The 27,592-nt window shown below is 39.9% G+C and overlaps 3 protein-coding genes across 8 annotated transcripts; 2 read left to right on the top strand and 1 right to left on the bottom strand.

Annotated features, from left to right (window-relative positions):
* The first annotated feature begins 75 nt into the window (after window positions 1-75).
* lamtor1 (late endosomal/lysosomal adaptor, MAPK and MTOR activator 1) lies at window positions 76-5,013 on the top strand. Its single transcript, XM_037775502.1, has 5 exons — window positions 76-331; window positions 1,851-1,996; window positions 2,114-2,191; window positions 3,109-3,232; window positions 3,573-5,013. The coding sequence occupies exons 1-5, from the start codon at window positions 290-292 to the stop codon at window positions 3,663-3,665; spliced, it is 483 nt and encodes a 160-aa protein (XP_037631430.1). The 5' UTR covers window positions 76-289; the 3' UTR covers window positions 3,666-5,013.
* On the bottom strand, window positions 4,848-8,913 carry lrrc51 (leucine rich repeat containing 51). Of its 5 annotated transcripts, none has more exons than XM_037775498.1 (5): window positions 8,797-8,913; window positions 8,273-8,332; window positions 7,167-7,372; window positions 6,932-7,080; window positions 4,848-5,922 (listed from the first exon to the last, which is right to left on the bottom strand). In XM_037775498.1, exons 2-5 carry the CDS (start codon window positions 8,322-8,324, stop codon window positions 5,787-5,789), a joined length of 543 nt encoding a protein of 180 aa, XP_037631426.1. In that variant the 5' UTR covers window positions 8,325-8,332; window positions 8,797-8,913; the 3' UTR covers window positions 4,848-5,786. The 5 variants fall into 5 exon arrangements, with proteins under 5 accessions (XP_037631426.1, XP_037631427.1, XP_037631425.1 ...); XM_037775499.1 differs by having other exon boundaries at window positions 8,686-8,827; XM_037775497.1 differs by lacking the exon at window positions 8,797-8,913 and adding an exon at window positions 8,593-8,690.
* Window positions 8,914-10,514: 1,601 nt separating this feature from the next.
* Window positions 10,515-27,166, top strand: numa1 (nuclear mitotic apparatus protein 1). 2 transcript variants are annotated; one of them, XM_037775883.1, is made up of 25 exons: window positions 10,515-10,671; window positions 11,478-11,547; window positions 11,992-12,083; window positions 12,253-12,326; window positions 12,856-12,944; window positions 13,025-13,099; window positions 13,247-13,340; window positions 13,503-13,662; window positions 14,117-14,256; window positions 14,493-14,604; window positions 15,090-15,207; window positions 15,413-15,553; window positions 15,773-15,886; window positions 16,019-20,155; window positions 20,320-20,529; window positions 20,635-20,825; window positions 21,061-21,198; window positions 21,529-21,634; window positions 22,054-22,243; window positions 23,378-23,514; window positions 24,835-25,110; window positions 25,334-25,435; window positions 25,593-25,892; window positions 26,663-26,709; window positions 26,960-27,166. In XM_037775883.1, exons 2-25 carry the CDS (start codon window positions 11,509-11,511, stop codon window positions 26,961-26,963), a joined length of 7,086 nt encoding a protein of 2,361 aa, XP_037631811.1. In that variant the 5' UTR covers window positions 10,515-10,671; window positions 11,478-11,508; the 3' UTR covers window positions 26,964-27,166. The 2 variants fall into 2 exon arrangements, with proteins under 2 accessions (XP_037631811.1, XP_037631812.1); XM_037775884.1 differs by lacking the exon at window positions 26,663-26,709.
* Window positions 27,167-27,592: the final 426 nt, after the last annotated feature.

Raw genomic sequence — 27,592 nt, 5'->3', positions numbered from 1 at the left:
AAAAACTCACATTTGAAAATCCCCCCCTGTCACGTGACGGAGTCCTCAGCTGCTTCTCACATAACCGGAAGTGATCGTCTTGTGTTGTTGCACCAGAGCTGCTGTCATGTGATAGCTCGTCCGAGGAGCTGCTGTTGACAGTAGCTTCCTACATTCAGCTACATGAAGCTAAAGTAAAAAACCAAGCAGGAGAGTGTTTCTGTTTCGTTGTAGAAGATAAACACGGCTCGTTTCTGACGGAGAAGCCGGGGTCGTGTAGCTTCGCCCCTCGGGACGCTGAACGCTGAACATGGGTTGTTGCTATAGCAGCGAGAACGAGACCACAGAGCAGGTGAGATGAGAGAAGCTAAGCTAAGCTACGCTAGCTGCTAACCGGCTAAAACTAGCCCCATAAATATCATAATATTACTAAGAAACAAAGCACGTGGTGTTATTGTGTTTATAGACCATGTTTCATACATGAAATGCATGTGTGACGAGGTTACCATGTGGTCGTTTTTTTAATAGTTAAAGTCATATGACACCTGAAAAGCAGCTTTAGCTTGCTAAGCTATGTAGCTAAGTTAAAGGCCTGACCCAAGGCAGTTCAAAGTGCTTTACATAAACATTCAAGAGCATTGCGACAAAGTGCAAAAGAAAATTAAGATATAATTAAAACAGTTATGAAAACTTTAAAGATTAGAAAAATAAAAATAAAAATAAAAGCTAGGATAGAAGCTAAAATAGAGTATAACACACAAGAGTAAAAGCTCTAGTGCAGTATAAGATCATCATCTGGTTTATTAAAAAGGCAGCAGCAAACAGGAAAGATTTAAGCTTTGAAATAAAGCTAGCTAGCTAAGTTAAAGCCTTCTGGAAAGGCCTGACCCAAAGCAAGGCTGTGAAGTTGGCACATAATGTCAGATGATGTATAGCATGACAGATCTGAAAGCTAAGAAACATAATTTAGAAGAAAACCAAATTACTAGTAAATTACTGAATATGCAGCTGTAACATAAACAGGCCCACCACCAACAGAAGTGATACATATTCTGGATACCATTTTCTGGATGTGTGTAATGTCATATGACCCTAGCTATTTTTAGTTTAAGGAAGTAACTTCCCCTCATATGACATTAATCTGATCTTAATAGTATCAGATCTAACCTCTCTGTCTGTGGTTTACCAGAATAATGTGTATTATTCTGAAAATGTAGTTTATTTGTAAGATAACCATTAGATAAACTCAATCTTATTAAAAATCAGTGTGAACTTGTTTATGTTTATAAACTGGGGGGGAAAAGTTTGGTAACTTGTGTTTGGTGGATTATTTCTCTGTTGTTACAATGCTAATTGGCATTGTATTTTACATCGTTGGAAAGCCTGTTTATTTACCTTCACAATGATGTCCAACTTGTAAGGATCATGCATTTGTGGGATGAGCAGCACAACTAATTATTTGGGTAGCGCCCAAGAAAAATTTGCCAAAATGCTCTGCCAGTGGTTAACAGTGTATTCTCCTGTTGGTATTGACTCTTGTTTTGAGTTGTTTGGTGGATTGGATGATTGAACTCTCTATCAGTAACAAGACACAAACAAGACATATTAGCAAACTTACACTTTATTTAATTCTTATGTATCCAATTGAGAAACCACTTTAATGGGTCACACAGTACTTCATTGTTTCATTTAATTGGCTCAATTATCATGTTTAATGTCATGCTGATTAAAACAAATAGTGGGTAAGGCACATTGTTTTGGCATTATTTCTGCTGTATTGAATTGCTACATAACTGTAACATAATTTGTTGAAATGTCATGAACTGGAAACTTCTTTATCACTCATTCCTATTCTGATTGACCCGTTCTAGGAAAATGATGAACGTAAGCCGCTGATCCCCCACCCGAACCCTGTCAGCAAACCCCCAAATGGGACTGACTGGATCAGTAACAGTGTCCCCTCAGCGAGGACGGATGAACAGGCCCTCCTTACATCCATCCTCACCAAGACGGCACAGTAAGACACTCCTTCATGCAACCATAGACGAGCCAGATTCAGCATGTGATTCCTGATAATTAAGCAGTAATTCATGCGCTCCTTTTAATAAACCTGCCATTATTTCCTCTCTGTCAGGAACATCATTGATGTCTCAGCAGCTGACTCTGTCATGATGGAGCAGCATGAATATATGGACAAAGCTCGGCAATACAGGTATGTGGGCGAGCAGTTGTGTAATATTTATTGTGCAATTTTCTGTGCATAGGTATGGGGAGGATGTGGGTCTGGCTGTATTGCACTCGTCTGAAGATGGTTATCATGAATCATTCATGTAGGAAGCCTATAAACTATAAAGATAGCATGAGTATTTGAGTTGTTAGAGCCATACAATGATAACGTTCTTAGTTTTTAAGATGTTGAGCTTACTTTTGTGCTTTATATACGGTATGGAGATTTACGGTGTTGTGTTGTCTGGCTATACTGTATCTCACTAATTTAAAGCTTATGGGAAAGAGATGTTCAGATAATTTAAAGCTAGGGTTGGTAATCCTAAGAAACTAGCAAGAATAAGCTGGATTTTAAAAATGATCCAACCGAAAAACCGAATCCAGTGTTGCCAACTCTTTTCCAATGAAAGTAGTTAGCAGCACTAGCTCCAAAAGTCCCTAAATCTACAGAGAAAGTCACCAAGTTGGCAACACTGACAGTCATTCGGACTGAATGAAATGATTGGACAGGTTTATTACAATCCTGTGATCCCATTAAATGCTATTAAAAAGTGAGCTAGCTGTTTGGCATGTACTGGTTTGTTTTGGCTTAGATTAATGTGGTAATAATTAAACTGTAAACAATGTTTGAAAGTTCCTACTTCAACCGATGACTCAAGAAGGTGATGGGGGAAGTGATTTAACACAATTGTTTTGCAACAGCATTGGCCTTTCCCTCAAACTTGACACCTAATGGATTGATTTCTACCAAACACAGCAGCTATGTTTAGTCTAAAATGCAGTATTAACAGTCAAGGTGACAAACTTGTGTTTTAACTCTACCGAAAGTTTGTGTTTTATTTCAGCTCCCCAGTAAGCTTGAGTTTTATTTCAGCTCCTCAGTAAGCTTGTGTTTTATTTCAGTACAAAACTGGCTGTGTTGAGCAACACTTTGCCCCAGAAGAAAGCCCTCGCTCTCCCCTCCCTCACCAGCCAGCCCCACCAAGTGCTTGCGAGTGACCTGGTGCCATACTCAGATATTCAACAGGTAATCACACACTAGCACACATGGAAGATATGATTGACATGTTTCCAGCACCCACATTGCATCTTGTCATGTGTTGTTTCCTTGTTGGCTACATTTAACATCAGAGAGACAGTAATGCAACATGTGTAGCTGTGTTGTATGTCAATGTGTGGGGGTGTGGCTAAATGTGTGGCTAAAAATAGATCTTAAAGATATCTATTGCTTGTCTGTTGTTACTATTTTTGTCCACCTAATAAAAAGACATTCTGTTGGTCATACACAGCAGGCTAGTCTGGTTTTACTCATTGTGAATTTTATTTATTTAGCACACTTTACATAAACTCTTCCTCTTTCTTTGCAGGTGTCCAAGATAGCAGCTTACGCTTACAGTGCAATCTCTCAAATCAAAGTGGATGCTAAAGAAGAACTGGTGGTCCAGTTTGCCATTCCCTGATTCTGCGACCCTGGCCTGCATATTGCTCCTCCCATCCCGCTCTCTCTGTGTCACTTCTGCATCCTCACCCTCCAGCCCACCCTCTATTAAAGCATCTTGGTCCTTGTGCTTCTTAGCTATGCCTCTAACTGCTATAAAGACAGAGACGGTGTAGGATTGCACCCTATGGCTGTCCTTTAGTGTACTTAATTATGGGTCAGTGACGAATCGTCAGCATGGGCAATGGAATATGGTCTACTGTAGATGGGCCATTGGGGTGTGCTCTCATATTTACAACAACAAGGCCTCCTCTGTACATGGATCACAGACTCTGTCAGAACCAGCTGTGGAAAAAAAAAATCATCATTCATCCATCTTGGTGATCGCTCTAAACGGTTTCAGGGCTCTCTCAGTATCTTTATTTAGTTAGTTTCCGTATCCTGTGAACTCAGGCAAGCAAGGGTAGCTCCGCACCCCAGACTGTTATAAAGGCTTGGAAGAATATACAGTGTATTCACCTGGGACAGAGCTGTGTGATTTTAGAAATCTCTGTGACATGGAAGAATTTGAATTATCACAGTACCATAGGTGCAAGACAAAAACTTGCAACATGGCAATTAAGTTTGTACTTCATTTGTCTTTAACTCCGAAAACAAAGCCAGAAAAAAGAGAGTATGTGTTAAAAGTGTCATTATAATTTAAAAGGTTGTTATACTATAGTCCTGATCTCTAGTGTGTAATCTGTTATTCCAGTTGAGGCTAAATCATGAGTGACCCGTCTATGGCTGGTGTCCTCTGGTGAGTGAGGTATGCAAACACAAGCAGGAGGGTGCTGGGTGGGCTTGCTAATGCCACAGGGGAGGGGGAAGATGGAGCTTTCTTGGGGCACAGGTTCTCAAGTTTACAGACAGTAATTTGTCCTCTGCAAGTTCTCTAGCACTAAAAAAAAAAAAAGACTCTTTAAATCAAATCCCAGAACTTCACATATTTAATAGCAGTGGAGGCGTACAGAGATGGAGGGGGTTGGTGTGTGGAGGGTGCAGGAACAGAAATCATGTATTCATGGCGCCTTTGTACAGAATTTTCTGATTGAATATAAAAACGGATGATGGATTGTATGAAGTTCCTCTTTTTGCAGAGAGTTCATCGGTCAGGATTGGCAAAGATCTTGTGGTGATGATAAATGTTTTTATGAAACACAAGAACACTTTTAAGGCCTGCATTTGTCGGCTTTTAAACAAAAGCTTTTCGCTGCAGATTGTAATATGATTGAGTTGTTCATATTAATCAGAAACTAACCATTGTAGCAGTGTGGGGGGAGAGCGCTAACAATCCATGTACCACAGCAGATAAAATGATCCGAGACCTTTTTGTGATTATTTATTTGTTTTTAAATGTTTATTTGCTCTTCGGAGGAGAGCACATGACTGTATGCGTGTGCAGGGAGCACGGTGAGCCGCTCTGGAGTCTCTAAAGGGATGATCTGCAAGGCTGTGATTATTATCAACCACGCAATTAATTTGAGCTTTTTGCAATGGGTTCTTGGCATTTTTTTCTGTTTTGTTTGTTACTCAAATGCGTTATACTACCTGAAATATGTTTGTAATATCTTAGGCTAGTACCAAAAAGTTTTATGAATTTGGTTGTTTTTTTCTTTGGTTTGTTTTTTGGTTTAATTAATTCATTAAAGATTTTCAACATAAACACTTGTGTTTTATTAAATTAACACCCACATGCTCATATTTGGGAAGTGGTTGGTTCTGTAAAGCTACAGACTGTCATTAACATTAATAACTGGTATGCTGCTTTGTTATAAAAAAAAATAATCCATAACAATATTCAGATATTCCACACCCATGTTTGCCACAATATCAGAATTTACATGCATCTACAGTATGTCAGAGCTAATATTAGGATAATTTATATCGAGTGATATAGTGTTGATGACTTCTATTTGGACTATCCAACAATCTGTTCATTTCAGCAGATAAAACTGGACAAACAAACATTAAAAGCAGTGCTGATTTCACCACAGATATACAGAGAAACATACAGTATATGAGGTTTTCCAGGAGTGGATGTGGAGCACACATTTGGGTGAAACTGTGGTTTCAACACAACACGATGGAGGCGAGCCAGCAGTCACTGGAGAGTCTCCTTGCTGCTTCTGCTGTGGTTGTTGCTCTGATGCCAAATCTTTGCCATGACTCTCTCTTGGCGTGTCACAGCACTGAAGTCCATCACCTTTAATCGAGGCAGAGCAGAAATCACGCGATTCCTAAATGCACAAAAACACATATTCATGCATGTGCACTAAATAGTTTGGATGCATTTTGTATGTGAAAACTGAATGTTGAAAGTCGACCTTATCTCCACTTTACCGGTACAATTCAATCATAAAGCTGCATTGATTCCTGAGAAACTAAACTAGGTCATTGGAATAGACTTTTAACCAGCAGTCTTCCCCCCCCCCCCCCCCCCCCCCCTCCCCTCCCCTCTGTGTTTGCAACTGTTGCTACGCAGACTAGGATATGAACTGTAATATGAGCTTGATCTACATTTAAGCACCTGTTAAGAAAGTTATGCACCTTCATGCTTGCCAAGCATAAACCCTAACTGCACCTCTGAAGTGTATGACAGTATGAAGTGCTAACTTTGTCTGTTTTTGGTTCTGTTCTGTACTCAGCAGCAGTCGTGGATTACTGCTGGGTGCTTATGGTCACTGTAGGAGCTATTTATTTGTTGTTAGTATTTAGTTGTTGTTTTACTAATATTAAGTAGTATTGTTTGATTTATTATTATTGATTTATTTGCTAGTTATTTGTTAAGTTTGACTATTTTCTTGTTTAGTATATTTAGTTTTTTGGCGTAATTAATATTTTGTTTCTTTTGTTCATGAATTGGGTAAAACCAGCATGCACCTGGGTAAACTGGCTTATGGATTTTTAACAGAAGAAGAGAGGCAGCAACTTCCATGTTTTCTTTGTGCTTCATTTGCTTGCTTGCTTTTTTTTTTATAAAGAAATCATCAGAAACACATACAGTTTGCATGGACAATGGACTCTTTTGCCTGCGTAAACCACATACCCATGGTGCATCAGTGGCCCTTTGATTTAAGTTTGATTTTGATTTTTCTACACAGTCGATACGCTCATTCACGTCCAGTTTTTATAAAGAACCACACAACAATAGCTGAGCAGTAAAATCTAACATCCAAACATGTTACAGTTAAGCAGGATGTACGTGATTTTGTGTGTTTGGGGTACATTTTTAAAGAAAGTCTCCACCTGTAAGCCTTGTTGGTTTCTATGACATTCCCATGTAGAGTGATGGTATGTAGATGTGGTAGCGCTTCTAGCTTGTCCACCTCTGACAGAATAAAAATGCTGTTGCCGTGTAAATACAGCACACGCAGTTCGCGCAGCTCGCACAAAACCTGGAACACAAGCGCACACACATGTTACACAGAAGCCACTGTGTAAAAAAACATGCAAACAAGCCATGGAGTGAGGAAGCTTATACTTGATCTATGTGTGAGATGTTGTTGAAGGAAAGGTCGAGCCAGGCGAGCTGCGATGGCTCAGCCAGGAAGTGGCAAACAGTCTTCTGGAGGTCATGAAGGTCAGTGATGTTGTTGTTATTGAGACGCAGGGAGCAGCTCAGGTACTTCATCTCTGGATTTCTCTTTAGAGGGCGCAGACCGCTGCTGGGTTCCTCTGTCCATGTTTCTGAGACCACAGATAAAAGACATACAGCGAATATTAAATACTGGCTTTCAGATTTTCAGATTTTGTGTAAAATTGTATTTGTGGTGCACATTATTTCAAAGGAATTTAAATGTATAGATCAGTATATAAAAGAGCATGCATTGAGGTCATTAAGTGTCCCTCTAAATGAATTATCTTGAAGCGTGTGGTTATACATTCATTTGGTAGCTCAAATGCTTACAATTTCATTTTAGAGAAGAATAACACAGCCTATAAGTTTATCATAAACTATATACATAGATGTACTGAAAATGTCTTTCTTATGTGTACTAATTCTATGATCATTTTAAAGGTGTTATTGATAACTTTGATAACATTCAACCACTAGATGACGCATTCTCCCTCCCCCTTTCCACTGAATTTACTTCACTACAAGTCGATGCTAGGCACTTACCATCAATCTCAGCCATTTAACCGTTTTTTTCCCACACTAACTGACGACCCAGAGATACCACGTAATACTAACGTTGTTTTACTATTGGCTCACAAGCCTTGTTAGAAGTAGGAACCAAACATCAGATATCTTCCACAGAGATAAACAATTGTTCATTTTGGACCCGCCAATTTTTTTTAATCGCCAAATCTAGATTTTTCTTCTTTTTTTTTTTCAGGAAAAGTCATATTTTTATTCAGCACCTTTCTAAAGGCTTGAGGATGTAACTTTTTTTTTTTCTTTTTAAATATTCGTCTACATAAAATGTTATCAATAAGACCTTTAAGTATACTGCAGTACACTGTAATGTGCATAGTCCCTATCAGAGCTGTAATAATATTATAGAGATAATACAGGAAATAAACAATAATGTAAAGTACCACAAGGAGCGGCTGAAAAACCTTTAGAGGAATATGATAGTGTACTACCTGCCAAACTGCTGATGTGTTTAAAAGATAAATCCACTGGAGCTCCATACATATTCACACCTGTGATATATTCACTCACCTGTGGGAGGACAGTGAGGGCATGGTGAATTACTGGTGAGATCATCAAACGCCATTAGTTTAATCAAACTAACATCATAGGTTATATCATGGATTTGTAAAACACACTTTATAGCTATCCTGCCATGCCTCAATGTTATGCAACGACTGTACTATAAACCATATAAAGATCCACACAAGCAGTGTTTTAGTTATTGACCTACCTCAATTAATTGTTGACCTATCACATATATTACACTTACCAAAAAACTACAGCGAATTAGACAAAGCAACACGCTATTTAGCTTATAGGTTATTTAGAAACCCGTGTGTCGACTTCTCTAGATAAACATTACCTGTCGAAGAGACAACAGAGCGTTTCCAAGGAAACGAACAGGTACATTATGGGATTTGTAGTTAGGCTTTTTGTATATTATCTATTTGGATTACAATTAAATTGCATTTGCCTACAGACTTCCGTACAATATGAACATTTAGTGAGTATAATTGACACAGTTTAACAAGAATTAATATCTTAATTAAAACAACTGGTGCGCGTGGGGTGTTTCTCTGGCTTGTAGTGATGTGTCGTCGCGAACGAGCCAATTCTAAGAGCCGGCTCTTTTAAGTGAGAGATAATGGTACGTGTCCACAGGGGCGTTTTTTATCGTGAGGGAACGCAACGCTTCCCAACATCGGACGCTTGGTGGGCTGTCATAGACACAAGGCTGTCCCCACCTGATTGGACGAAGGCTTTCACTCTGTTGGCTGCTGCTCCCAGCTTTCAAACCGGAAAAAGTATGGAGGCTCATTTGAAAACTTTCTTCTCTTATTTCACGAAAACAGTTCAGCGAAATGTGTTTCTGGAAACATTTGAGGCAAGAAATAAGCCATGCAGTTGCTAAATCTGTCTTTATTTTGGATCGACAACTTTTATTTTAAAAGATTCCTGGGAGTTTCGAGAGGCGGCGAGTCGAGTCGGACGTACGTGATTTGCATAAAGTAAACTAGCTCTCAACTTTATGCAAATGAGGAGTGGGCGTTTTGATGCTCTGTTTCTCGAATCGCGACGCCACGCTACCAGAATTCATTGCGCGGCTGCTTACATAGACAATGAATGGGGAGCGTGGAAAGCACGGAGCTTGTGGACACGTACCATAAGAGCCAGCTCCCGTCCAAGAGACTTTTTTTTTTTAATTAAAAAAAAATTAATTCAAGGCAGAATGATAGGATAATCTTCTCCGCCCCACGGCACTCCAAGCACTGACTGTGACTGAATGTTGTGTTAATGACGTGCGACCAATCGGGTGATGACAGACAAGAATCATACCATCAAGCAGGGAGGGGCGGTGCGCCGACGGTCTACAGGTACAGAGCAGGAGGAAGAGGAGGAGAGAAAGAGAAAGTATAATTATAATAGTATAATTAAATTGAATAATTTAAGTGATATATGTGCACACATACTAATCATAGGTCAAAACAGCGCTAAATTTGGCTGAATTATAAAAAGCAGAAGTGGTAAAATGAAGAGCCGTTTGGGAGCCGAAAGAGCCGGCTCTTCTTGGTGAGGTGATCCAAATGATCTGGATCACTAAAAAGAGCCGGAATTCCCATCACTAGTGGCTTGCTAGAAACACCTTTTATTTGTATGCCGGCGTACACCGAAATTCATCCGGTTTGGCGGAGTCGGTAGTCCAGTTGAATCTGGTACCTGTGACCCGCTACAACCGGACTGATGCTGACACGAAAATCAATAAAACAAAACAAAAACAATTTAATGTTGAACAATTATGAATACCGGGGGCATTTCGAACTTTTTTTGTCCCCGACTACCACGAAACCGAGCACACCTAACCCCTAACCGCCCGACGCTCTGACGTCGATAACGAGCACAACGTCAACTTTACTTCCGTTTTTTAAATTTTTTTAAATTTATTTTTACTTTTATTTTTATTTTCATTTTTTTTTTTTTACTTTTATTTTTATTTTCAATTTTATTTTTACTTTTATTTTCATTTTAATTTTAATTTTTTTGGGATATAGTAATTATTAGCCAGAATGATCCAGTTGGTGGCGGTAATGCACCAAATCGTTGTTTGCCAACCGCCAATAAACCTTAAAGAAGAAGAAGACTTCCGGCTTCTAAACCAATCAACGTGGCTTATTTACCAGCTGCGTCGAAACGTGAAAGCTGATTGGCTGGTTCAACCTCCAGCAGCCGTTTTTGAATTTCTGTCTTGCTTTGCATGTTGGACTGTTTATTTGGTAGCAGTAGCTTCATGTAGTCAGACGAAGGGACCATACAGAAAACCATACAGAAAAAGAGGCCAAAGGGTTTTAAGGTGAGTCACTGCTTGAAAGCAGCTTTTTATTATCGTTTTGTCTTCAGGAATTAGCTCGCTAAGTTACAGTTAACGCTACAGTAACGTTAATATGTTGCTAACACTGAGTTATCATTCTGCAGGTAGCTAGCTAACAATAGTTTATCATTAACTCTATCTATTTAATCAGTTTAACTAGTTGTGGATGAAATAGTTTACAGTTAAGAAGCACGGCTAAGTTTCACACAGTTTCACAACAGCTTCTTCTCAGCTACAATAAGACTGGTGGCATTAAAGGACATTAAAGAGAGACACAAATACCCCACACCTCACCTGCATACCATTATTGACACACAGCACACCTGAACTGAATGGACTGTAATGTTGTGCAATATGAAGCCTTCCACTGTGTAATTGTCTGAAATATATTAATTATTTATTTTTTAAAACTACAAGTTCTTCTAACATGGTCATGGAGCATATATACATATATACTGTATATTGGTATTGTGGGGGTATTGTTCCTATGCAGAGGGTAGTTTAGTTTATTTATTGACTACACTGAGGGCGTTTTATATTTTAATAATGTATTTATTTATTGTGTTGGAGTTGAATGTGCTACTTATTTTGTTCTGTAATTACCTTGTACCTTTTCTACCTTTTTTCTTTTATTAAAGCTGACTCGGTGTAAACTGCTCAGAATTATAATGTACTTACAGGTGCAAATGGCAAATAAAACTCCTGAATCTTGAATAATGTGCTAATTTGTTCGTTTAACGAAGTTTAGCTGATACTCTTGTTTAGGCTTTTGTTTTTTTCGCTTCCAGGTTGAAATCCCTTTGAGATTAAAGGGTCAAGATGACGATTAACTTGGGTGTTAAGGCTCTTCTCAGCTGGGTAAGTTGATTGTAGTAATAATAATAATAATAATAATGCACACAGTGCACTTTCATAGACTAAGCTACTGGAGTTACCCTGCACTATACTCAGTTTTAACAGTTTTCTTCATCTCCTTGTATTTTTATATCTGGTATATTTTTTTTGTACTTTGCACTACTAACTTTTTTTACTGCCTTTTTACTAACATGTTTTGCACTATGGAACTGTGATGCTGGAAACTTGAATTTCCCTCGGGATCAATAAAGTCTATCTGTCTATCTGTCTATCTGTCTATCTGTCTATCTGTCTATCTGTCTATCTGTCTATCTGTCTATCTGTCTATCTGTCTATCTGTCTATCTGGTAACGCAAATTAAATAGTGCAAATACATCGATTCCAGCAAAGCTTATTAGATAGATGCAGTTATATTTTAACCAGCTTCTCAAACTATGTTTTCTGCAGGTCAACACCATAAAAGTGTCAGAGACTTGCCGAGAAATAACTATCGACGATTTACAAGATGGGACAGTCCTACTGAAAGTTGTTTATATGCTGTAAGTAGGAGTGTGTGTTGAAATGCTTGGCCTGTGTAAACAAGGAAATGGGTCAATGACTACATTTTAAACATGCTTCTCCTGTTTGTGGGTTATTTAAAATATTGAGATCCTCATTCCTTGCAGTAAGTCTTCATTTAATTCTTCTTTCACCTTTGTGTCATCTCAGGAAAAAGGAACCCAATTCCTCTTTCAGTAATACCATTGAGGATCGAGTCAAGCTCATTGCAAACTTTCTGGAAAGTGAGTTTCTCTGCCTTTTTAAAATATCTTCAGATATTGCTGAAACGTGATTTTTATTCCAGGCTATACGTTTACTGAAAATGTTTTAGCATAGTGCTGGACATTTTCTTCCCCTTACTTCCAGTTTTTGTGCTCAGAAGGTCTTACCATGCCATATCATTACACTGACTGCATTTAGATGAAAGTGATATTGATTTTGTCATCTGACTGTGCTTAAGGCAGCAAAAGGCATACAGTATTTATGAAAAATAAAATGTCAGTGTAATAGCTCAGAGTGAGGCATTGTTTTCTCGGATATCTTCTGGTTGAAAATTTCAAATCTGCTGTACCTGACCACACCCCGAATCACTGTTGGGTGTGGTCTGAAGTGTACTGTTGCACCTGTTAACATGTAAACATGCCAGACAGTAAAGAACACACCCTGAGTATTGCTTTTTTCATTTATGTTAAGTTAGTCTTACAGGCAGAAAGATGTTGAATATTTCTGTCCTTTGGGAATTAACCCATCTCTATCTATTTTGTTTATTAGAGGATTGCAGATTTAGTGCAACCAGAGGCACTTCCATATCATGGGACAACATAAGCGATGGCATCAACCTAACCATAGAAATTGCAAAGGTACAAGAAGACAAAGAAAAAATTAAATTAAAGGCAAACATAAAAGACCCAATTTGACTCGTTCTTTTTGATACCACCAGGTGCTTTTGTTGCTCGTATACCATGACATAATGAATGACCGCTGCACTCTGAACAGGCTGGAGTGTGATGTGGAGGTAAGCAGAAAGCAGTTTTTCTTGATTTGACTTGATTTGCTACCAACTTTCACGGTTCCACCATTTAGATCACATTTCATCCATCATGTGTTGTGCTACCATTTCATTCTGTGCCAATTTATGTATATTCTACCTCTTATCTGTTAGCGAGAGATAGCAAACCTAACTGGCTCCTTTGTGATGGAGAGCGACGGCTGCGTTTATCTGAGCAATGGACTTGATGCCTATTTGGCGAGGAGATGTAAGTCACAGATTTGTTAAATCTTCCATTTCTTCATGACATGCTATACTAAGAGACATTAGTGTCACACACATAATGCCGCTGTATAACACTAGCGTTGTGGTTTGGATTTGACATGCAAGCTGTAAAATTTGTCTCAACGTATTTCTCCATGAATTTCAGATTTGCCTGTCGCTCGAGAGATATTTGACCGATCAACAACCACCTCTACCTCCAATGTGTCGACTATCTCCTCATTATCAGATGACGATTCCCCCGTCTTCCGCCGCACACAGAAAATCACATTTGTGGACATGCAAACTGTGGCTTCCTCTTCAGTCAGGTACAAGTGTGAATTTTTATTTATCCATCACATTGCTTATTATATTCATCATATGTGAATAAGGCAATTTCACTGGCAACGTTAATCCAAACTTTGGTTTGGGTATTTATCTATCGAACCTCTTTACCAGACATTTTTTTAGCTTAATTAGTTGCTTGTAGTAACTGCATGTTGTAATAAGTGAAAGCAGCTTTGTTTGTATTCTCTGTAATAATGAAAAACTAGTTGGGTTTTATATGAACGTGAAAGCAGTTTAATCTACCATGTTTTGCTAAACTTGTAGTAACTAAGATTTGTTTTCACTTTATATGGTTGCAGCTCATCAAAACATCAACTTTGTCTAATATACATGCTATATATTAGTCATTTAATATCCATTCATGTAAGTCCATGGTATGTTATCATGATATGATTGTAGTTCTTTATCTTGCCTGATCTGCTTTTATTCCCACAGCAACTCTCCTCTGCAGGAGATCATGAACACACCTAAATTTCAGTTGAGGAAGATGCAACGACAGATGATCAAGGAGAGAGACTACAGAGATGGGTTGGAAAGGGAGCTGGCCTGCAAGCTTGCACTCATTTCACAGAGAGGTACCGCATTTAAGTGTTTGGATAAAAACACTGTTAGTAAGGTTGATAAGAGAAATTAGTAAAACTGTTTTGGGTTTTGTTTTGCTGTTTCTTTTACGAATAATGTTTAAACAAACGTGGAGTGTTCTGTCAAAGTGCTACTGAAAATGTGCATACTATACTGTTGTCTGTCTTTTCGTGTATGTTTTTGTTTCTCTTCAATTTAAACTGTTCTACACTTACTTTGTTTTTTTCAGAGTCCCATATTAACCAGTTGCAGTACCGCCTGGATAAGCTGAAAGGCGAGCAAGGGGATCAGGAGAATGTTATCAGGGAACAACTCAATGAGCTTCATACCAAGAACGACAAGTAAGTACCCAAGGACAGAGATTTATTACTGTAAGTTAGGCCTATTTAATGCATGACGGAACTAATAACACATTTCACATCAAACATGTGTGTTCAACTTGGAGTTTTGTGAATAATATTTACTTCTACAGGCCGTGACACCTCCCCTGCTAATTTTTGTTCTAAAATTTGTCCATTTAAGATTAAAACTGAACAGACTGAGCTAGTAGCCTATAAGTTACAAAATGTTATTTTGTTCAGCCTACAGCAAGTGTAAAGCAATATATAAATGGCAAGTAAAGTTATAAATTGAATGCGGCTCCATGCTGTAATATATGTTTCATGCATTCTTCACATAGCAATATGATAATCTGTAACAAATCTCACATTTTGCAGAAGAAAATAATTATTTCATACCTAAATCTGTCCAAAACATTAAGAATGTGGTGTAAAATGGGTTGAAGAGATGATTGAAGCTTTGTTAATTGTTTTTCTTCCTGTCTTAGTTTACAAATGCGTCTTGATGAGATGTTAAAGCAAAATAAAGACCTCAAGAGTAACTCCTCACTTATGGAGCGTAAAGTGGATGAGCTGTCAGATGAAAATGGTGTACTCTCATCCCAGGTAATGACCCACGTGCAATGTTTCTCTCTGTTACGTTCAATCTCTTTGTCCTCTCACTTATGAGGGGATTGGCTATCAATGACAGTCGTGCAATTTGTAGGTCCTGGAAAGATTCAACATCTGCAGACCTCTCCTGGAACTAAGTCATGCGAAAATGCTGGTGAATATGAGAGTCTGAATGGGCTTTCTTTTAATATTTTTGCAGGTGAGAACGGTTTGTTCACAGCTGGCCATCTTTGAAGCAGAAGTTGGCAGGCTGACAGACGACCAAGCATCTGCTCAGGAGGAGTGGAGAAGCAAAACAGGGCACCTACATTCTGAACTTAACCAAGCTACCGCTCAAAAGGTAGATACACTCTCACAACAGTAGTTGCGTTACTAACTGCTTTTGTTTTGTTAAATCTTTAAATGATTCAGGTTGTTCCCACTAGAACTAAACTTAGTTAAAAATAGCAATCCTATGAGTTTTGTGTTGATAGGAGTCAATCATTCTACTTTTCTATTACTTTGATTACATTTCTATGCAATGGGGTTTTAATGTACTGTGCTCCTCTTTGTTTCACAGGAGCTCCTGACTGAACAAATTCAGATCCTCCAGGGAAAGATTTCCTGTTTGGAGGATGAAATAAGCAAGGCCACAAAGGAAGAAGTAGGAGAGAATATGGGACCCATAATGGAGGTACAGTACATGATTCTATGTAAAAGCTGAATTCAGAAATGTTTGTTAATCAAATATAAAGTTTTTTTCAATCTTTTAAAATCTATTTTGGATTAGGTGGTTACTAATGGTTTTCTCTTCTTAAATTTCCAGAGAGAAATGTTGGACACTGAAATCAGCGGTTTGAAGAATGAGCTGGAGATCACATTTTTCTCTCTGAAAAAGGCGGAGGAGGATATTGAGGCCAAAACACAGCAACTGACAGAGTATCAACAAGAAATGAATCAACAAAAAGAGCTCCTGAAGCAGCAGGAGTCCCAAACTGGAGAAATCATTCAAGCCAAGGATGACATTTTAGACAAATTGCAAAAGGAGATCACTGAGCAGAGAGCAGCCCTTCAGCAAGAGATCCAGCATCTCAAGATTCAACTTGAGCAAGTTGAGCAGCAGAAAACCGAGCAGATGACCAGACTGCAACAGCATATTGCTGCATGTGAACAAGAACTTGAAAAACTAAAGGAAATTAAGAAAGAAAAGGAAGGCCTTCTCCAGCAGACTGAAGAAAATGTGAAAGATCTTGAGACAAAGTTATCTGCTGCCAGTTCTCTCTTGGCTGATAAAGACCAACAAATTAACAGTCTGAGAGAAGAAGTGGACATTCTTTCAGATGAAACCAAAAACAACAAAAATGAAATTCAAGCCAAAGAGGAAATGCTTGCCCAATTACTTCTGGAGAAGTCTAATGAGCAAGACATTTTTTGTAATAAAATCCAGACCTTAACGGTCGAAGCGGAAGCCCTTAGCTCATCTCTCAAACAGGCTGAGCAGGAAATTCAACTTAAGCAAGACCTCCTGGCTAAAACCCAACTAGAGAACGTCCAACAAAGGGAGGTACTCCAACAACAGATTGCAACCTGCGGAGAGGAGGTTCAGAAGTTGAACGAAGAGATACAGGTAAAAAATGAGCAGCTTGTTATTCTAAAGAATGACAGCTCTCGACAGTCTGAATCGCTGGAGCAAGAGGTTGCAGGTCTGAAAGGCCAACTAGAAAGTCTGAATGACTCTCTCAGAAAAGCCGAGGAACAAGTTCAGGCTCAGGAGGTTAAGCTCACAAAGCAGGAACAGCAAAGTGCCCATCAGATAGAGGTCCTGCAGCAACAACTGTCTGCTTCTGAAGAGAGGGTGAGGAGCATGAAGGACGACATCCAGGCTAAAGAGGAACAGATGAACATGTTGAAAAATCAAAGTTCAGAGCAGTCAGAGCAACTACATCAAGAGATCCAAGATTTAAATAAACAGGTTGAGTGTCTTAGTTCCTCACTGAAGAATGCCGAGGAGAATTTGCAATCCAAGGAGAATCTGTTTGCTGAACAGCAACTACAGAGCACTCAGGATATGGAGGCGCACCAGGCACAGATGGTAGCATCGCAAGATGAGGTGAAGAGGCTAAATGCAGAGATTCGTGCCAAGGAGGAGCAATTAACTCTGCTAAAGACTGACACCTCCACACACTCTGAACTGCTACAGCAGGAGATTGAAAGTCTGAATAAACACATAAATACTATGACCAATTCTCTGGAGATTGCCAAGGACCAGGCTCAAGCCAAAGATGATTTGATGGCCAAGCAGGAGCAGCAGAGCACTCTGCAGATTGAGACACTTGGAAAGCACAGTGCAGTTCTTGAGGAGGAGGTTACCCGGCTGAGGAAGGAGATCCAAACTAAAGAGAGCGAGGTAGACCTGATAAAGGCTGAGAGCTGCAGAGAGTCAGAAGTGCTGCAGAATGAGATCCAAACTCTCAGGGACCAAGTCCAAAGTTTGAACGAATCCCTGAAGACGACAATAGAGCAGGTTCAGGCTAAAGAAAACCTGCTGACTCAGAAGGAAACTGAGATTTCTCAGGAAAAAGATCAATTTGAAAACATGGCGACAACCTCTGAAGAGGAGATGAGAGGGCTTAGAGAGCAGATCCAGGCTAAAGAGGAGCAATTGGTCACACTAGAAAAAGAGAGCTCCTTACATTCTGACATGCTACAGCAAGAGATCAAATGTCTAAAAGACCAACTTTCTACAATGGGTGAGTCTCTCACAAAGGCTGAGGAGAAAGTTCAGACTCAGGTAGTCATGCTCACCAAACAAGAGCAGGAGAGTGCTCATCAGAAGGAGCTGCTGCAGCAGAAACTGTCCTCTGCAGAGGAAGAGGTGAGGAAGATGAAAGAGGAGATCCGAGCTAAAGAGGAGCAGATGATACTGCTGAAGACTGACAGCTCGTTGCAGTCGGATTTGAGACATCAAGAGATACAAGATTTAAATAAACAGGTTGAGTGTCTTAGTTCCTCACTGAAGAATGCTGAGGATAATTTTCAATCGAAGGAGAATCTGTTTGCTGAACAGCGACTGCAGAGCACTCAGGACATGGAGGCGCTCCAGGCACAGATGGTAGCATCTCAAGATGAGGTGAAGAGGCTAAATGCAGGTATTCATGCTAAGGAGGAGCAATTAATTCTGCTAAAGACTGACACCTCCACACACTCTGAACTGCTACAGCAGGAGATTGAAAGTCTGAATGATCAAATAAAAAGTGTGACCAATTCTCTGGAGAGTGCCATGGACCAGGCTCAAGCCAAAGATGATTTGATGGCCAAACAGGAGCAGCAGAGCACCCTGCAGATTGAGACATCTGGCAAGCACAGTGCAGCTCTTGAGGAGGAGGTTACCCGGCTGAGGGAGGAGATCCAAACTAAAGAGAGCGAGGTAGACCTGATAAAGGCTGAGAGCTGCAGAGAGTCAGAAGTGCTGCAGAATGAGATCCAAACTCTCAGGGACCAGGTCCAAAGTTTGAACGAATCCCTGAAGATGACAATAGAGCAGGTTCAGGCTAAAGAAAACCTGCTGACTCAAAAGGAAACTGAGATTTCTCAGGAAAAAGATCAATTTGAAAACATGGCGACAACCTCTGAAGAGGAGATGAGAGGGCTTAGAGAGCAGATCCAGGCTAAAGAGGAGCAATTGGTCACACTAGAAAAAGAGAGCTCCTTACATTCTGACATGCTACAGCAAGAGATCAAATGTCTAAAAGACCAACTTGCTACAATGGGTGAGTCTCTCACAAAGGCTGAGGAGAAGGTTCAGGCTCAGGTAGTCATGCTCACCAAACAAGAGCAGGAGAGTGCTCATCAGAAGGAGCTGCTGCAGCAGAAACTGTCCTCTGCAGAGGAAGAGGCGAGGAAGATGAAAGAGGAGATCCAAGCTAAAGAGGAGCAGATGATACTGCTAAAGACTGACAGCTCGGTGCAGTCGGATTTGAGACATCAAGAGATACAAGATTTAAAGATGCTGGTGGAGACTCTTGGCTCCTCACTGAGGAAAACTGAGGAGGAAATGTTGTACAAGGAAGATCTGTTGGTTCAACAAGAGCAAGAAAATACTCAACAGAGGCAGGCTCTCCAAAGTCTTCAGGAGAAAGTTAAACAAATGGAGATTCTGCATGAACAGATTTCTTCACACGAAGAAGAGATTCAAAAGCTAAAAGAATCTCAGAGTGAGAAAGAAAGCCTCCTCCTCAAGGCTGAGGAGAAGCTTCAGATACTCCAGACAGAGTTATCTACAGTCAACACACTCATAACTGATAAAGACCAAAATCTGAACACTCTCAGAGAGGAGGTCGCTACCCAGGCTAACTTGGTTCAAAAAGCAAAAGAGGAAGCTGAAGCCAAGGAGAAAAAGCTGGCTGAGATAAAGGAGGAGAGCTCCAACCAGACAGAAGCTCTTCAACATGAGATCCAGGATCTGAAAGGGGAAGTGGAAACCACTTCTCTGAATCTTCTGGCTAAAGAGCAGATGTTACTTGAAACTCGACGTAAGTCTGCTGAGCAGATAGACGTCCTCCAGCAGCATCTGAGCCAATACAAAGACACACAAGCGGCAGACCTCAGACTGAAAGAGGCTGCACAGGTTGCCACTTCTATGGAAAAGGAGGCTGTTGTTCAGGAAAAAGAAGTACTCATGGCCAGGATACTCCAGGCGGAAAAGAATAAGAAAGCTCTGGAGAAACAACTAGAAACCATGGTGTTGGAGAAGGAGAGACTTGCTCAAGCCAAGCAAGCCACAGAGAGAGAGAACGTGGCCTCCCATAAACTGGAATCTGTGCTCCAGGAGGATCTGGAAATATTGAAAATGGAGAAGCTCTTGAAAGAGAAAGAAAAAGCTGAGGAAATTAAGACGATAAAGAGAGACATGCAGGAACAGCTCTCAGCTAAATCGGAGGCTGCAGAACACTACAAGGCACAGGTTGGTGTGACCACAAACAATTCAGTTTCACTAATTGTATCTCAAACTTGTTTTCAGTAAAACATTATTGATTTAGATTGTTTGATTGTTTTAGATTATAGACTGTTTGGTGTCAGATGAGTAGTTTGGACTAAGATATTTGTTTTATTATCGCAATGCCACAGATGGAGAAGGCAGTGAGTCATTACAATGGCAAGAAACAGCTTCTCCAGGAAAGCCAAGAGGAGGTGGTTGAACTCAAGCATTCCTTAGAGGTTAAAGAGCGTGAAGTAAAGGCTACTACCATGGAAAACAAGCTTCTTCAAATGGATTTGGACAAGGCCCAAACCAACGAGAAGGCACTTTTGAACAGGGTGGCCAATTTGGAGGCACAGGTTGGTATTGTATTTTGAGGCATGAGAACTGAAACACTGTCTCCCTAATTACTTTGATTGCATATTATTCCTGCTGATCTCTTATCGCTCTCTGTTTACCTTTAGCTGGCATATGCTGACCGTAACCTAAGGGTACAGAATAAAATTCATGGCAATGAAGGAAGTGCAAGAGAGTCGTGTTACTTGGAGGTTCCCAATGCACACTCAAGTATTCACACTAGAGCACAGGTGAAGAGGTCCATGAGCTCCGACAGCCTGGACCAGAGCTCTCTGGAAGACTCTTTGAACACCACCAGGTAAAACCCCTCTCAGATGCATGAAATCATCATGCGGCTATTTCATTATGTGATTTAAAAACAAAAAAAAACTGTTCTAAAATCTATTTAATTGGTCCAAGTAAATAAGAATAACAATTAAAACTTTTCATATAATATATTGAATTAAGATAAACTAAATTTTTCTGCCAAACTAACTCCTGGGAATATATTGTGATTGTAATTTTGCACAATACTCTGTTTCTTACCCTTACAGGAAACTTTCAGCGCCTGATGAATCAAGCACACCGCTTGTTCGCAGTTCAGAGCGCTTGGCAGCTAAACGCCGAGGTCTACAGGCAGAGTCACTGGAAACGCTGTACTTTACACCTATAAACACCAGACACATCAACAGGTATGTTGCACAGTTTCACATAATGGCCACCAGGAAATGTTATTCTGTTTACAGACATGAGTGAGTGAGAGTGGTGGGTGTTGTAGATTTCCCTTAAATGTATTTTCAGTATATAGTATACAAACTGTGGATGTGAGTGTCCTTGAATTGCTTACCTTTACTCAACTCAACTATTTCCAAAAAACATAATCAGTAAATATTTTTTTTAAATGACCTGGGCAATTCTCCCTTCCCTATACAGACAATTTCCTGTTTTTAAAGGGGAAAAAAATGCTTTTTTTCCCTCTATACTCTGCTATTGAGATCCTTGTTTTCTTTTGCATCGCCTAGGACCCTTACAGATCGCACAATGGAACTGGATTCAGCCTGCAAAAATCCAACTTCATCTGTCAAACGACGCAGGACCACACAGGTTATAAACATCACCATGACCAAGGTGGAGGAAACTCACTTGCACACTTATTGCATGTTTTGCATGTTCACAATAACACACACTGTTGAAGATCCTGAATTTGAATAATCACTGTATTATATAATCACAAGGGTTTCTGTCTCACTATTTCTTAAATATAGTCGTTATGATGATAAAATTAGATTATGTGTGCATTTTTAGGGTTTAGCTGGTTCTTTAATTCAACTCTTAATTTGTTCAGTAATACTTGTTATCTTTAACATTGTTGTGCTAGTTTTTAACCATCATACTATAACAAATTTGAACTATAAAGCTCTGTGTACCTTTCATGTTATTGGGAGCGCTACTCTCAGTACACTCCAGCAGTGTAAAAGTGCATTCAAATGACTGAACCCGAGTGTTTTAACTTGTCCTTTAAGTGACTGTTGAACTCTGATCTGTAGAAAACCCCAGGCAGCGGTGACAATGATGAGACTTTCTACAGTCTGGCCTCAGCTCGCTCCCAACCAAACCTCTCCAGTGCACGACCTGTGAATATGGAGCTGTTTGACACACCTGCCAGAATGACTGGCTCTGCCAGCGACCAGCTCATCGGTCTTCCAGGGTACAGACGGAGCGCTGTCCTTTCACAGAGTAAGTCGAGCCCTGGCTTACTAACGGGTGAAATGAAGTGAGAGGTTGGGCTGGAAAAAATGAAACAACATGCAGAGCTGGGCGCTGGGGCTGCAGCTAACGCTTATTTTCATTATCGATTAATCTGCCAACTATTTTATCAATTTATCTATTAATCATTTGGTTTATAAAACATCAGAAAACAGTGAAAGGGAGTCATCGCATTGTCCAAAGGTGCAAGGTGACTTCATCAAATGTTTAGTCCGACTAACGGTACGAATCGCCAAAATATTCAATTTGTTTTAATGTAAGACAAGAAAAGTAGCAAACTCTCACATTTGAGAACTTGGAACAATCAAATGTTTGGCATTTTTCCCTAAAAATTTACTTAAAGCTGCAGTAGGCAGAATGTTTTTGGCATTAGTGGGCAACAATTCCATAATAACCTTTCAGCATATTGTTATTCAAATGTTCTGAGAGAAAACTAGACTTCTGCACCTCCTCTTGGCTCTGTTTTCAGGCTTTAAAAAAATCTAGCCCGTGACGGGAGTTTGTGAGTGATTGACAGTTGGCTCTCATAGACGGCAGCTGGACAGCAGGCTCCAGCTCGGTTCTGATGGGTTTGATTCCTGTCTGTGAAATCTTGCATATGCCATTAGGAGCACCGGAGGACACAGAGGCACATGATTTTCAGATTACCTGTCTCATGCACTACTGTCAGGACATAGTGACAGTTTTATAAAAAATCCTTTTTTATTAATCATATTTGCTCCAATTCTACCCACTGCTGCTTTAAGCAGTTAATCTACTATTATTTTTTTATCGACTGGTTCTTGTTTACATCATTGTTAAAGTTTTTTTTTACAGCTGAGTCACTTAGAGACAACGTTGTAAATGTTTACTTACTGCCATGCTGTTATTCTGTGTTGCTGTGTGTACAATGATGCATCTAAAATAAGTGATGAAAATTAGATTCAACTCACGGGCTTCTTGACTGATGATTTGAATCATCAACATTTAGGGGGCAACCCTACTAATTAGCTACTAATTAATGGTAATTGATCGTAGATGGGTATTACAGTTGCAGTAGTCAACAACTGAGATTTTTCAATGGTGTGTATGTAACTCTTTTTTTCCTACATGTGTTGTCTTCAGATGCTAGTACGTTCTGTGCGGGGGCAGAGAACGAGCCAGACGGTGGACCTGAAGACTGGATGAGGATTGCTGAGCTCCAGGCCAGGAACAAGGCCTGCCTTCCTCATCTGAAGAGCAGCTACCCTGTGGAGTCTGATGTTAGTAGAGACGCACACGTACACGCGCACTGAACACGTCAGAAATACATTCGCACATACACATTAATGACATTCAGTGTTAATTTTGGCAGCTATTTTACAACGAAAATGCTTATTAGTTTTAGTCACGTTTTACACATTTTTTATACTTCATAATTTTAGTCAACGAAAAGTCATAGATACATATTAATGAACTTTAAGTCAAAATTATTTCCCTTTTTAATTTTGTTAGCTATTTTTTTAAATTTATTAAAATGTCCTTTTTTGTCATCAGATTATATTGAAGATTTCAGTCAATCTAGTCTAACCAAAACCAATAATTTTGTCATTTTAGTCAAACTAATTTCTCATTAGATTTAATCCTATCATTAGCTTTGTTACTCCGAGTCCTTTTGACTGCGATCATTAGTGCTGCGCGGGTCAGTGAGTTGCACCCACCCGGCCTGTTATGAGAGCCAATCTGCGCCGCCCAACATGCAAAAAAAATGCGTTGATATGCGTTAATCAACCACCCGAACCAGACTCGCAAACTTTATGCATTATAGTACGCGCGTGTGTATGTTTGAGAGAGTGACGGAGAGAGGGGTAGAGAAGGTGGAAGGTGATGAAAATAAAGATTATTTTGGTAAAGTTTTTATTTTTTAAACTACATTTTAGTCTTGTCTTTTGTCGTCAACAATATTTAATTTTTGATATCGTCACCGTTGGTTAATGATTTCGGTGCCGTCTTGTCATCATCTCGTCTTAGTGATGGGAAAAAAAGGTTGTTGACGAATATATTTCGTTATCGTTTTCGTTAACAAAACTAACACTGTATCTCATTAGTAGTCAAAACAGTGATAAATATGGATAGATAATACACAGGGGATTGTTGTGGCACCACACCAAAAAACATTGATTTACACATACAGTAAGTCACTACTGTGAATCCGATGATACTGGCTTAAAACCATATTATACACTACTAGTTGACTACTGCCCACGGCACCAACAAATGGTTTTAGTAGTTGACCACTCGAGGAGGCGAGTAGTTGGGGAAACCCCTAGTTTGAACATGGTAAATGGACTGCATTTATGTAGTGCTTTTATATTTATCAACTTAATCACGCACCCATCCACACACACACACACACACACACACACAAACTTACACACCAATGGCAGCAAGCTACCACAAGAAGTGCTGTCCTAAGCATCAGGTTCAGTGTCTTGTCTGAAATCCAATGACAACAGCCTTAAAAGATGGTTTGAGTCACAATTTGTTGCACGTCATTCTTTTCCGACAAGTTTTATGAATTCCCTCTCTGTCTCCTCTCCTAGGCTCGCCGTGGCAGTACATTCCATTTCACAGACGAAGAACTCCGTATGGGTGACCCATCTGAAACAATCCGTCGGGCGTCCACGATGCCCGGCCAGCTGCAAGACTCTCTCGCCTCTCATAGGCACTCCCTCATGATGGGACACTCAGGTGCCGCTGCCAGTACTCGTTCTCATCGTCTGTCCTTGATGCCAGGCCAGCTGCCATCAAAAACCGTCAGCTCGAAAGGCGCAAAGCGGTCTTCATCTACACTGTCTGTACATCAAACTTCGCCTGAGGTTGGTTTGCATCAGTATCGCAGTTATATTTGTTACACCTTGTGTTACTTAAGTTGTCAGAAATGGAATATAATATTCATAACTATGTTTTCATTAGCGTATCATCACCGGAAACTAAGAATTGTTGAGTTTTCATTAGCTTAGAATGAGCCCTTCATATCTACAAAGGGAGCGGGTCCTCTTCACGAGTCTGAAACTTTCTTTCCCTGTCTCCATCTGATAGAAAAGGGTGAGGGCCAGCTGCTTCCCCCGTCCGCTCACTCCCAAAAACAAGACTGTGGTCAGTGGACCTTCAAGCTCTAAGATTCACCCTGCCCTCAGTCCAGTGAGTGTAATATATGCACACACACACACACCTAGAATTTTGTGGTCGATTGAAAGCAGAAAATAACAAAATGATTTCATTCATGTTGTCATGGAACACAATCGTACATATAACGTTTTGCATGCTTCTCTAACAGTTTCCCTTGTCATTCTCTCAGGCTGATCGGAGGCAGTCTATGATGTTCAGTATTGAAAACACCCCTAAAAACAGCAACTACCTTAAGAAAGGGCTGGACAGACTGCGCAGCTCCACCCGTAAATCCCCAGGCAATCGTTCAAAGAAGTTGCCTGCTCCGACATCTGCTCGCAAAGAAAAAAACATGCCTTCAGGAAGTTCCCGTCCTGGAGGGGTACGAGCAGGCCGAATTGGCAGCTCTAAGTCGCCCCAGGTGGCGACTAAAGGGCAGAAAGCCATCAGCAGGTCTGCAAAGTCTCCTCTGACGACTAGCGCTCGCAAGGTAAACACACACAGACGGAACCATTCAGGGTTTCACAGGGCACACTTAAATAATATTTTTTAAGGTACCTGGTGGATTTTTCTGTCAGCATTTAATTTGCCCATGCAAGCACGCCGCTTGTTGTGTAGTGGTAAGGGTGGGGAAATCTTTTAAATGGAGTGCAGGCGGCATATGTCACCTCTTCCTAACTGGACGCAATGCGAACATCAGATTGTTTTGTTTTTACCCAATGAGGTTGTCCTAACCTGTTCCGTGCGTCAACAAACAGGCAAAGCAACGTCTCACTCGTTTGAAAAAAACGCTCACCCTGGCTCTATTTATGCAAAGTTTCGCGCACCTCCAACCTATTTCCACTGGTCAAAATCGACGCTGACAGTAACTGACAGTTAGTCAATATCAGCCTCTCTATGTAATAGAGGGACATTGCTCATAGTATATCTGGACAATTTTTCGCACTCCATTTGCCAGAGTTCGCTTGACCGCTGTATGTTAGGAAGAGGTGTGAGGCAGCAGGTATAACGTAGAATCTCCATCAGCTGATAATCAAACAGCAGCAGGTAGTGGAGATGCTGTGGTAAATTTTTAATAAAGAAACAAAAGACATACTAGTGTACCTAATAAACTGGTAATTTTGCACATATTGGTACAAACTCCTGGAGATGGATTATGTTTGGCTTTCCCTCATTAGTGATCTAACTAATGAAGCAAAACTACATGATCATGAGCTTGAAATGTCTTCAGTCTTTACATCTTTACATAATTGTTTTCAGAAACATGCGTCTGTAAATGAAGACAATCTTGCTGGAATTCTTAAAAGGTCAATAACAGTCATTTAATTAGGTGAATGGGGGTTTGTTTCTTTGCACTGGCTGGTTGGTGTCACGTTTTGCCATAATCACTCACAGGTGTATTCATTTCATACTGCAACCTAAGGGGTGTTCACATGTATCTGTTACACAACACTAACAGCATGTAACTTCAGCTCTTACTAAATATGATATTCATATTGTATTGAGATATGTTTTTCTGTGAGCTTTGGTTTAATCAGATTTTCTTTTATCCCACAGATGATGAGCAGGATGAAGATGTGAGGACTGGTTCCCAAATTGGAGTTCTGATCATCTACGGTTCTACTTGATCATACGTTTTGTTTTTCCACTACAACTTTGTTTTTATTGTTGTCCTTCAGGGGCTTTTGACAATCTTGTCTTAATCTTCTTTTATTTCCTTTGTATTATATTTACATGTTCGTCAATAAAGAGTTTTAAATGACACACCGTGGTAAAGCCTGTTAGTTGAGCCTTTACCAGTTGGATTTTGACAGCAGTTCCTCCCATACTGTGTACTACTATGCCACAACTAGCTCTATGAAGCAAAGATTTATAGTACAAATGGTTAAGGATGGAGTCGTCTGACAGACTCAACTCAAGGAAGTGTCTCCTTGGGTCTTCAAAGGGCCTCTTTGTCCTCAACGATTCGTTGTTCAAATGTGTTCAAATTATCTGATTTATTTCTGACAATTTGCTCTAAGGATCAACTACCAATGGAATAAAAGTTTTAAAGTGAGGTAGCTCAATCTGTCAGCTCATCAATTTCTTTTTTTTTATCCAGTTGTTAGAGTAAGCAACCTTAATTCAAACATTATTTATGACATAGGAAGTCCATTTTGATGATCTAGTGTATTTCCTACCTGATAGATA

The sequence above is a fragment of the Sebastes umbrosus genome, chromosome 7, assembly GCF_015220745.1.
Source record: "Sebastes umbrosus isolate fSebUmb1 chromosome 7, fSebUmb1.pri, whole genome shotgun sequence".
Classification (NCBI taxonomy): Eukaryota; Metazoa; Chordata; class Actinopteri; order Perciformes; family Sebastidae; genus Sebastes; species Sebastes umbrosus.
The sequence above is the reverse complement of the archived record's forward strand: the minus strand, read 5'-3'. Positions and strand labels throughout refer to the sequence as shown.